Genomic DNA, 12,285 nt, shown 5'->3' with positions numbered 1-12,285 from the left:
GGAAGAGAGATAAAGGGATTAAATAACTATAAGGAAAAGTAAAACAGCAACTGTTAGGTGCTACCAAGGGGAAAGGTTCAGGGCGTTCTTAATTCTGAAAGCAAATACTTGGGGCAAGCTGGGACATCCCTAAAGACACACGTCTCGAGCTGCTCGATGAAAGAAGGGTTTACAGCAAAATGCATGTTTGGGTGAGTGTGGATGTGTGTGGTGCGTCGTGGGTCACATCAGTGGGGACGTGGGAGTGCTGTTGGAGCCACGATAACATTCCAGACACATCTGGAGGCCAGGACCCAATAAAAGCCTAGAAAATGGAAACAGAGTGAAAGCAAGCCAGAGCAAGAGAGCACAGAGAACGAGGGCTCTCTCGCTGCCTTTGTCTCCCTCACATACCTCACACTGGCGATGCGGTGCTGCTCATCAAGCTGCTTTCACAACACCAGGCCCCTCTGGCCATCCATCGGCGGCTTAAGCTACCGTCATCATGTCCACGTTTAGACGTATTTGAGTTAGCTGATGCATGGACTCGGGAGCTGGACTTCCCGGGTTCAAATCCTGCCTTCATTAATTTCTAGCTGGGTGACCCTGGGCAAGTGACAAAACCTCTCTGTGCCATCCGTAAACTGGGAAGAAGAAGAATGTTTGTCTTATCAGGATGCTCTGAGGATTGACGAGCCGATATTTGTAAAGCGCTTACAAGGGTGCCAGATACATAAGTGTTTGCCAAACACAATATTAGTAATAAATTTTCTCCGCCACCTTTTCTGTCCTCCACCCCTTCCCCATCATAGTTGCCCTGTGGAAATCTGGGTGAGGACAGAACAGTATCTCTTGGCTGCCACGGTCACCCAGCTGGTGCTGCCCGCCAGGATTTCTGAGCCTGCAGAAGAGGCCAGTGCTGTTTGCAGGGAGGCTGAGGAAAGGCAGGCGGCATAATCCCGGGCACTGGGCCGTCTCAGGAGGGGATGTGATGGAAGGGTGTGTTTGGTCTTCCAGGAGGCAGAAATCCTGAACACAGCCATCCTCACGGGGAAGACAGTGGCTGTCCCGGTGAAAGTGGTCTCCGTGGAGGACGACGGCACAGTGACAGAGCTGCTGGAGTCTGTAGAGTGTAGATCATCTGATGAAGACGTGATTAAGGCAAGTTGACACCTCCCCGCCCCTGCAGAAACCTGCTGTCATGTCAGCTTCTGTGCTCCTGGACCAGCTTGGGACCTCTGGGTCCCACAGGATCCCTCCCATCCCATTCTGGTTATCCTGCCGCTTAAATCAGGACATTCTCCCTAGCACAAATATTGGACAGAATGAAAAAGTGCTCTGGCTGATGACTCCGAGTCTGGGAGGCTGTCCCTTGACACTCTGTGTTTGCCGAATGCCCTTGGCCTCTTCCCAGATCCCCAGGGAGATTGCGGTGGGAGGCAGGGATCCACTTACCCTCCACCCGCCCCAGGCAGGGGAGAACAGGGGAGGGAGCCCTAGAGCCTAGATGGATGGGTGTGTGGCCACACTCCAGGATGATTCTATCGCACACAGCATTCGTGTAAAATCAATGGTGGTATAAGGCATACAACTACCCCCAGCTTTGATTTACAATACTGGCCAAGGGAGGAAGAGGAAATCATTCTCCATTCCTCTGCCCAGCCCACAAAATTCCACATGAACTAGGGATGTGGATGAACAGCACTCACCCCTCCTTCCTTCATCTCAGCCTCTTCTTTCTCTTCTTAAATTGAATGCAAAAATGATTCAAAACAAAGGCACACTGGGAGACGGATGGAGGAGGCCGGGGAGATGAAGTCTTGCTCTGCCAGGAACCTCATAGCACACTTCCAGCCTGCGGGAGATAAATGGGTTCCTCAGGCTGCCACCGCCCACTCCAGAGCCAGGGCTGCAGTGACAGATGCAGCAGGCATCTCCTCAAAGGAGGAGGCTGCCAACATAAGCCCAAGACAGCGAGAAGGGCTTCACAAGGCTCTGGGAGACTCCCTCCGCATGAGTCCTAGCCATGGCTGGAGCACAGGACAATTCCCAGACAGGAATTGGTGTAACCACTCTGCTCTGAAGCAAACCTTCAGGGAACATTTTTGCTCACTTAAAACGCAGTCAACAAATGCAAATCAAATCCCCACTAAGTGCTAGGTACTGTTCAAGACTCTAGGACCACACAAATGAGATGGACATCCATCCTTATGGGTTTCAGAGAGAAGGCAGAGATGTCAGAAAGCAACAGGGCAGCGGAACACATGACATCATACAGCACTCCTACCTACTCATTCCAGAATCTTCTTCACATCAGCACAGGGCAACTTCCTTCACTGGCTCCAGCCAATATCTAGGCTCATCTTACATTTCTCCCCTCTCTGCACACCCAAGCCTTCATCAAATCCTGTTGGCGATGCCTTCCAAGGATAGCCAGGATCCAGCCCTCCTCGGGTCCTGCCACCACCCCAATCCCAGACACAATCACCTCAAAGCATTGACCACCTTGCTGGTGACCTAGGGCCTGTCCTTGCCTCCTCTCCCATAACCCCTCTTTAGTGCTACAGCCAGGGCGGTCGCGGGCGATATGACCATGTCACTCCTCTGCTCGGCCCCTCAGGCTGATGAGTGGACACAGATGTGCAGTCTGATAGAAGAAATAAGACCTCATGTTAGATAGATCAGTTGGGTGACGACAGTTTACAATAATCTATTACATATTTCAAAATAGCTAGAGAATAATACTAACGTTCCTAGCATAAAGAAACAACAAATATCTTAGGTGGAGGCTATCTCAGTTACACTGATTTGATCTTTACAAATTTTATGAATGTATTAAATGGCTACATGGACCCCAAAATATGTACATTAATTATGGATCAATAAATTTTTTTATATAAAAAAAATTCACTGGCTTCCCCTCCTCAAAGTAAAAGCCAAAGTGTTTACAGAGACAGACTCAAACCTTTGCAGCCACACCTGCTGTAACGCTGACCTCACGCTAGGCACAGCCCCTCTGGCTCCCTCTACTCTGGCCACACTGGAGACTTGGCCACTCCTGTAACAGGACAGGCATCCCCTCTCCTCCCTCTGCCTTTAACTCTCTTTCCCTGGATGCCTGTACGGCTCCCTCGCCTCATCTTCTCCCCAAGGCCTTTTCTGAGCAGCATCAGCAAAATCTTCACAGACACCCACAGCACTGCCTTCCCCATCCCTGCTGAACTTCTATTCATATATGCGTATATGTCATACATAGCATATGTTTATGTATTCACAGATACACTATATATTTTTGTTTGTTGTATTCATCTTCTGACTGTCCTCGTTGGAACCTAAGCTCCGTGAGAGCGGTGCTGTATTCATTGTCTGACTGTCCTCGTTGGAATCTAAACTCCGTGAGGGCAGTGCTGTATTCATCGTCTGACTGTCCTCATTGGAATCTAAGCTCCGTGAGGGTGGTGCTGTATTCATTGTCTGACTGTCCTCGTTGGATCCTAAGCTCCGTGAGGGCAGTGCTGTTTGGGTCCACTTTGTTTGCTGCTCTATTCTTATCACAACAGTAGTGGGGAGTTTTTTGTTTGTTTTTTCTTTTTGTGTGTTTTTAACTTTTATTTCAGGTTTGGGGGTACATGTACAGATTTGTTATATATTAATAGGTCCCCTACGTGTCACAGGGCTTTGATTACAGATAACTTCATCACCCAGGTAATAAGCACAGTACTCAAGAGGTATTTTTCTCTGATCCTCTCCCCTTCCCACCCTCCACCCTCCCATAGACCCCAGTGTGTGTTATTCCCCTCCTAGTATCCGTGTGTTCTCCTTGTTGACCTCCCACTTGTAAGCAAGAACACGGAGTATTTGGTTTTCTATTCCTGTGTTAGTTAGGATAATGGCCTCTAGCTCCATTCATGTCCCTGCAAAGGACGTGATCTCATTGTCTTTTATGGCTGCATAGTATTCCATGGTGTATATGTACCACATTTTCTTTATCCAGTCTAGCATTGATGTCCATATAGGTTAATTTCATGTCTTTGCTATTGTGAATAGTGTAGCAATGAACATTCGCATGCATGTGTCTTTATGGTAAAATGATTTATATTCCTTTGGGTATGTACCCAATAATAGGATTGCTGGATTGAATGGTAGTTCCGTTTTTAGCTCTTTGAGGAATCACCAAACTGCTTTCCATAGTGGCTGAACTAACTTGCATTCCCACCAGCACTGTATAAGCATTCCCTTTTCTCCACAACCTCACCAGCATCTGCTATTTTTTGACCTTCTAATAATAGGCCATCTGACTGGTGTGAGATGGTATCTCATTGTGGTTTTGATTTGCATTTCTCAAATGATTAGTGATGTTAAGCATTTTCTCATATGCTTATTGGCCATATATATGTCTTCTTTTGAAAAATGTCTGTTCATATCCTTTGCTCACTTTTTAGTGGGGTTGGTTTTTGCTTGTAAAATTGTTTATGTTCCTTACAGGTGTGGGATATGAGACCTTTGTCAGATGCTAAGTTTGCAAATACTTTTTTCCATTCTGTATGCAGGTTGTCTGTTTACTCTGTTGAGTTTCTTTTGCTCTGCAGATGCTCTTAACTTTAATTAGATCCTGTTTGTCAATGTTTGTTTTTGTTGCAATTGCTTTTGGCATCTTCATCTTGAAATCTTTGCCAAGTTCTATGTCCAGAATGGTATTTCTTAGGTTATCTTCCAGGGTTTTTATAGTTTTGAGTTTTACATTTAAGTATTTAATCCATCTTGAGTTAATTTTGTATGTGGTGTAAGGAAGGGGTAGGTCATTCAGGAGTAGGTTGTTTAACTTCCATGTAATTTTATGATTTTGAGTGATTTTCTTTGTATTTATTTCTATTTTTATTGTGCTGTGGTCTGAGAGTATGGTTGGTATGGTTTCAATTTTTTTTTTTCAAATTTGCTAAGGATTGTTTTATGTCTGATTATGTTGTTGATTTTGGAGTATGTGCCACGTGGTGATGAGAAGAATGTATATTCTATTGTTTAGGGGTGGAGAGTTTTGTAGATGTCTATGAGGTTCATTTGGTGAAGTGTTGAGTTCAGGTCCTGAATATCTGTGTTAATTTTCTGCTTCAGTGATTTGTCTAATACTGTCAATGGGATGTTGAAGTTTCCCACTATTACTGCATAGGGATCTAAGTCTCTTCCTAGGTCTCTAAGAACTTGCTTTATGAATTTGGATGCCCCTGTATTGGATGCATGTATAGTTAGGATAATTAGGTCTTATTGAATTGAACCATGTACCATATAATGCCCTTCTTTTTTTATCTTTGTGGTTTAAAGTCAGTTTTTCTTTTTTTTCTGAAATTAGGATTGTAACTCTTGCTTTTTTTCTGTTTTCCATTTCTTTGGTAGATTTTTCTCCATCCCTTTATTTTGAGCCAATGGATGCCACTACATGTGAGATGGGTCTCTTAAAGACAGCATACCATTAAGTCTTGTTTCTTTATCCAGCTTGCTATTCTGTGCCTTTTAATTGAGGCATTTAGCCCATTTACATTCAAAGTTAGTATTGATATGTGCAGATTTGATCCTGTCTTCGTGTTGTTAGCCATAGACTTGTTTGTGTTGTTGCTTTATAATGTCACTGTTCTGTGTATTGAAGTGTTTTTTCAAATTGGCTGGCAATGGTCTTTCCTTTCCATATTTAGTGCTCCTTTCAGGACCTCTTGTCAGGCAGGTCTGGTAGTAACAAATTCTCTCAGCACTTGCTTGCCTGAAAAAGGGACTTATTTCTCCTTCACTTATGAAGCTTAGTTTGGATGTGAAATTTTTGGTTGGAAATGTTTTTCTTTATGAATGTTGAATATAGGACCTCAATCTCTTCTGGCATGCAGGGTTTCTGCTGAAAGGTCCACTGTTAGCCTGGTGGGGTTCCCTTTGTAGGTGACCTGCCCCTTCTCTCTAGCTGCCCTTAACATTTTTCCTTTCATTTTGACCTTGGAGAATCTGATGATTGTGTCTTGGGGACGTTCTTCTTGTGTGATATCTCACAGGGGTGCTCTACATTTCCTGAATTTGAATGTTGGCATCTCTAGCAAAGTTGGGGAAGTTTTCATGGATGATATCCTGAAATACGTTTTCCAAGTTGCTTGCTTTCTTCCTGTCTCTTTCAGGGATACCAGTGAGTTGTAGATTTGGTCCCTTTACATAATCCCATAAGCCTTCCTCGGAGGCTTTGTTTGTTCTTCTTCATTTTCTTCCTTTATTTTTGTTTGACTGAATTATTTCAGACAGCCAGCCCTCAAGCTCTGAGACTTCTTCAGCTAGGTCTATTCTGCTTTTAATACTTGCAATTGCAGCATTTAATTCTTGTAGTGTGTTTTTAAGCTCTATCACATCAGCTTCCTTCTTTTTTATAATGGCTACTTTGTTCCTTTATCATTTTATTGTGATTCTTAATTTCCTTAGATTGGGTTTGATGTTCTCGTGAATCTCTGTGATCTTTGTTTCTATCCATATTCTGAATTCTATTTATATCATTTCAGCCATTTCAACCTTGTTAAGAACCCTTGCTGGGGAACTAGTGCAGTCGTTTAGAAGAAAAAAGGCACTCTAGCTTTTTCAGTTGCCAGAGTTTTTGTGTTTGCTCTTTCTCATTTGTGTGGGCTGATATGTCTTCAGTATATGAAGTTGATGTCCTTTGGATGTGTTTTTTGGCTTTTTTCTTCTTTGAGGTTCTAGGGGGTTTGATTATGGTGTAAGGTGGGTTCAGTTGACCGGCTTCAATTCTAGTCTGCTCCTGGGTCTCTGAGGAGCCCCCTCTGATTACTGTTTTCCTGCCCATATTTGTTTTGTTCAGTATTCTAGTCCATGAGCCTCCCTCAGGCAGGAGCCACAATTGGCAGACAAGCCCTATACTTGCCAGGTTGGTCCTAATCTGCTGCCCATATGCTCCCTGGGGAAATATGGGGTTGTGCCCGCCTGTCTTTAGAGCTCAGGCGGAAACAGGACTGCTGTGTTGGAAGCTCTCTGGGTGTGACACGTCTGGCTATGGGAGGCAAGAGAGGGTGGAGTTCCCTGCCCACACATCCAGATGTTGCCAGAGCAACAGGAGGCTGTGTCCCTTGGCAAATTTAGGCAGAAGTAGGACCATTGAACTAGAAGCTCTAGCAGGAGTGGCTTGCCTGGTTACCAGTGGCAGAGGTGGGTAACAATGCCTGCCCTGCCCTCCAAATGCTTCCTGGGACCACAGGAGACTGCACCCACTGGCTGAGTTCCCACAGAAGCAGGGCGACTGGACCAGAAGCTCTAGCAAGCATTGCCCTCCTGGCTGTCAGTCAACACTAGTGTTAAAAGAAAAATCTTAAACAAATTAAATTTAACAGAGTTTAATTGAGCAAATAATGATTCACAAATTAGGGAACCCCAGAATCTGAACAGGTTCAGAGCGACTCTGGAGCTGTCATGTGGTCAGATAACATTTATAGACAGAAAAAGGAAAGTGGACCACAGAAAACAGAGTGAGGTGCAGATGCAGCCAGATTAGTTACAGTTCAGCATCTGCTGTATTTGAACATGGTTTGTGGTGTTGGCTACCTGCAGTTAGGTTACTGTTCAGTAGGCATGGAGAAACCTTTGGGCCAAACTTAAGCTACGTGTGGCAGCTTTAGGCTAAACTTAACACTAGGCACGTAGTAGGTGGTTAACAAATGTTTGCTGTCAGCAAACATTTGCTTAAATATGTTTGACAGCAAACATTTCTTGAGCAACTACTATGTGCCTAGTGTAACGTTTGGCCTAAAGCTGCCTCATGTAGTTTAAACACTGAAGGGAAAACATAACTACATTACTCAAGGTTTCCCTGGGGGTGTAATACCTGAAGGATGAATTTGTGCCAAGTCTGCCCTGCTGGCAGAGGGAATGGCATAAGGAAGGGAAATAGGAGGCGGTTCTTTCTGCAGGTGGACACATCTCCAGCCTCCAGGAGTGGCCATGTGATTCAGGGTGGCCAATCAGAACATGGCAAATTCTGGACCTGCCATTGGCTCAGGGAGAGACACATTATCCAGTCAGAGCCAATGAGATGCAAGCTTGAGACTTGGGCAGGAACTCTTGAGAAAGAAATGTTTTTCCTGCCTTTGTTTCTGAGAATGATTCATGAAACCACCCTTGGAAATATAGAGGGTGCAACGAGAAATGAAAGACCTCACAGCATTTATTTCACATCCACCAATAAGCCTCAAAGCCCGATGCACAACTTAAAAATCAAAACCCACGGCTCACACAGTTGTCATTGTGGTGCTCTGTGAATCACAGATGTTGACAAAGAGTCACCTGGTACGTGTGATGTTTTGGTGTCATTTGGAGGCTGTTAAGAAAGGAAGCCAAGGGATTCTCAGAGATGTGTCACAGCCACCTGTGCAGCCCCTGGAAAGCCTCTGAGCAGAGAAGGTCTGCCTTTAAAGGCCCCAGTCTTTTTATTTTTATTTGCTTTCTCTTCTTTCCTCAGCCAAAAGCCCAACAGGCTGGTGTGGGCTTCCCCAGCCACATCAAAACCTCCTCTCAGGAAATCCACTGAAAACTCATTCACGTTGAATTGTAAATTGCGTAAAGGCATGCTCTCTTCTGCCTCCCAAGGATGCTCGTTTTTGTTTTTGTTTTTTATCAAGAAGGCAACAGGTCCCCAGTGAAAGCATTTCAGATGTTTGCAATAATATACACTATGATTCTCAGAGGTTGGAAATAATGGAAAATGCCACCTACATCAACAACTTAAAAAAAATTGTCACATGATTGAAAAGTCCAGCTTGGGGCTAGCTTAGGGTGTTCTATTTAGAACTCCAAAATATATCACCGGAACATCCCCTCTCTTCCTCTCCCTCCCTCCTTCTCTCTCTTTCTCCCCCTACCCCCACTCTTTCTCTCTTTTTCTTCCTTATAGACACTCTTTCTTCTGTATGAGTTTCATTCTCACAGAGCTGTCCTTGTGGGAGCAAGATGGATGCCTCAGAACTGGTTCACATCCAATAGAAAATAGTATTTGTCTTCTAGGACATTCCTGTGTAAATCCTGAGATATGTTCTTATGGGACCTATTAAGGTCACCTTATCCTTGAGCCCAGCACTGCAGCCCAGAGATCCAAACATATTGGTTGTCCAAACCCTAAATCATCTCAAAGCACATGAACTCAATGAGGAGTTTGGGGAGTAGGGTCCCCCAGGGCCAACCTGTGTATTGTCACTACAGAGAAGGGCAGTGGACTCTCTGCAGCAAAAGCAACCCATGTCCCCTGCAGCCACTTAGGAGTGGGATAGCCTCGGGATTGGGGACATTGTAAGAACTCACAGATCAGCTGGTGGGAGAGCCGCTCTCTCCTAAAGCCAGCCACACTTCACACACTAGGAGGAAGATTAACTTGGGCTCAAGTATTACTCCTGAAAAATTTGCTGAGGTTTTTGTTTTTGTTGTTGCAACTTACAGGCTCAAGTGTTCATTAACAGGTCCTGAATAAACCAGTATCCACCAAATATTTCAGAAATGTCCACTGATAAAAATCAAAGGGGGCTGTAGCCCTACCTGATTACAGCTGCTCTTGGTGAACCTGCTTTATTATACAGCATTTCAACGGCATCAACATCCACCCTTGCTTCTGCACCAGAGACACACACCAGTGGAAATCAGGTGTATAAAGCTTAACACATTCCCCTAAGGTGGATCAAAGTGGAATCTTTCTTTCTGTGAGTGTAGCAAACTGCTGTGAGGAGAAGGAGTGTAATTTCGGGGATGGGAGCACAACACTTAACAAGCTCAGTAAACAACTGGGAGGAAGAGACGAGTGGAAAATCAGAGAAGCTCTTCTGCAGCTGTTTTCAGCATCCCTGGTGGAGTGCTTCAGTGTTGGGGCCTGAATGGCCTGGCTCCTCTTCCAGCAGCCTGTTCCTGAGGAGAGGAGAGCAGTGGGGAGCCGGCTCCCGGCAGTTCTCTTTCAGCAGTCCAGTTGGACACCCGACCACCTGCGCAGCCACAGGGGCAGCCCCCAGGAGGCAGCTTCCTAAATAGTCCCTTCTTTTTTTCTCCACCTGCAGATCCTATAACTCCCGATCAGCTTTTTTGTCCCCACCCCAAGAGTTTAGCCAAATGGCTTCAAATATTCAGCTAAGGAATGGAGAAGTTGCAGGGATTGCGCCTCCTCACTGATCCCTGCTGCCTCCTTTGAAGACTTTCCCTGTGTCACCTGCGGGGAAGAGTTCTCAGGGAGCAGACTGGCCACATAACAATAGCATCCCCCGTGTATGAGCATGATACCTTTGATGCACTAACACAAGAGATGCACTTTTGGTTAGTGAAGGAGTATCTCTGAGGCTCTTTTATTTGGCAGGAGTAATGGATTAGACTGACCTCCCAATAGACACTTTCTTCAATCCATCATGTGGCAAAGGGTGGTCATTTTGATAGTAATCCTTCAATATTGGAAAGGACTCCATAGCTGCAGAGTGGGAGTGACCACCTGTGGGATACAGGGATTGGCCCTGTTGGTCCCCCCTCCATCCAGTGGAGATCCAAGTGGATTCGTGGCAGGGAGAGTTAGGGGAAGATAAAGATGAACAGTATCACATAAACTTTGCATACTCACCTGGCATTATTATTGATTTTTAATCACGGCATTCTATTTGGACAGCAAATAGTGGTGATTCTTTCTTAAAGTTGACTTCCTAATGTTAGGATTTTTGTTATTGCTGGATTAGGAGTTGATATGGTTTGGTTGTGTCCCCACCCAAATCTTATCTTGAATTGTTGCTCACATAATCTCCATGTGTCATTCAAGGGACCCAGTGGGAGGTAATTGAAACATGGGGGCGGGTCTTTCCCATGCTGTTCTCATGATAGTGAATAAGTGTCATGAGATCTGATGGTTTTATAAAGGGCAGTTCCCCTGCACAAGCTCTCTTGCTTGCCACCATGTAAGACATGTCTTTGCTCCTCCTACACCTTCTGCTGTGATTGTGAGACCTCCCAGCCATGTGGAACTGTGAGTCCATTAAACCTCTTTTTCATTATAAATTACCCAGTCTCGGGTATTTCTTTAGAGCAGTACGAAAATGGATAATACAGGAGTAAATATATTGGTTTTGAGAAAACAACATTTCTGGTTCCTATCTGTAGGTTCATCTTGTAAGTTGTTCTTCCACTATATCAATCTGTTTCTAAAACCTAATGTGTGATTTTAGAATTGTTAGTGGATTATTTCACTCCTGATGCAGATTAAAAGTAATTAGAGTTAGCCGAGTGTGGTGGTTCACACCTGTAATCCCAACAATTTGGGAGGCCGAGACAGGTGGATCACTTGAGCTCAGGAGTTCGAGACTAGCCTGAGCAACATGGAGAAACCCTATCTCTACCAAAAATACAAAAATTAGCTGGGTGCACACCTGTTATCCTAGCTGTTAAGGATGCTGATGGAGGAGAATTGCTGGAGCCTGGGAAGTCGAGGCTGCAGTGAGCCATGATGGCACCACTGCGTTCCATCCTGGATGACAGAGCGAGACCCTGTTTCAAAAAAAAAAAAAAAAAAAAAAAGTAGATGGACGTGTTATAGCAATAAGAATAGAAATTGTGATGTTTTAATACTTATTGGATGCTTACTTCATTGCAGGTAAGCATTTGCTTCTTTAATCCTCACAGCAACCCCATGAAATAGATATTTTTATCAGTTATAGTTTAACACATATATTTTCTGTTTTAATTTTTATCTTATTATAAATTAAGAGTTTATAATTATATATATTTATGGAGCACAAAGTGATGTCATGATTTATGAAAAAAATGTGAAATAATTAAATCAAACTAACATATCTTTCACTTCAGATACTTATTTTTTGTAGTGAGGACAGTTGAAATTTACTCTCTTGACACTTTTTGAAATGTACAATATACTATTGTTAACTATATTGTCCACACTGTGAGATAGATTTTTAAAAAATAACTTATTCTTTCTGGCTAACTGAAGCCTTGTACCAAAGCCTCAATGTCTGTAATGACCATTTTACTCTGTGCTTTGATGAGATCCATTGTTTTAGTTTAGATTCCACATATAAGAACATGCAGTATTTGTCTTTCTGGGCCTTGTGTATTTCACTTAGCATAATGTTTTCAAATTTCATGCATATTGTCAAAAATGATACAATGTTTTTTAATGTCTGGATAGTATTCCATTGTTAAATGTAATGCATTTCCTTTACTCATCCATCTGTTCATGGATACTTAGGTTGATTCCATAACTCGGCTATTGTAAGTAGTGCTGCAGTGAACATAGGAGTGAGACATCTC

The 12,285-nt window shown here is 43.8% G+C and overlaps 1 protein-coding gene across 1 annotated transcript in view; it reads left to right on the top strand.

Moving 5' to 3' along the window:
• The window catches only part of TMEM132D (transmembrane protein 132D), an 824,298-nt gene that overhangs the window by 690,194 nt on the left and 121,819 nt on the right, over positions 1-12,285 (top strand). Inside the window, exon 5 of the mRNA XM_054444603.2 lies at positions 997-1,140. Within this exon, the coding sequence (XP_054300578.1) occupies positions 997-1,140 (144 nt within the window). The remainder of the gene's footprint in view (positions 1-996; positions 1,141-12,285) is intronic.

Source organism: Pongo pygmaeus, chromosome 10 (genome assembly GCF_028885625.2).
Source record: "Pongo pygmaeus isolate AG05252 chromosome 10, NHGRI_mPonPyg2-v2.0_pri, whole genome shotgun sequence".
Classification (NCBI taxonomy): domain Eukaryota; kingdom Metazoa; phylum Chordata; class Mammalia; order Primates; family Hominidae; genus Pongo; species Pongo pygmaeus.
The sequence above is the reverse complement of the archived record's forward strand: the minus strand, read 5'-3'. Positions and strand labels throughout refer to the sequence as shown.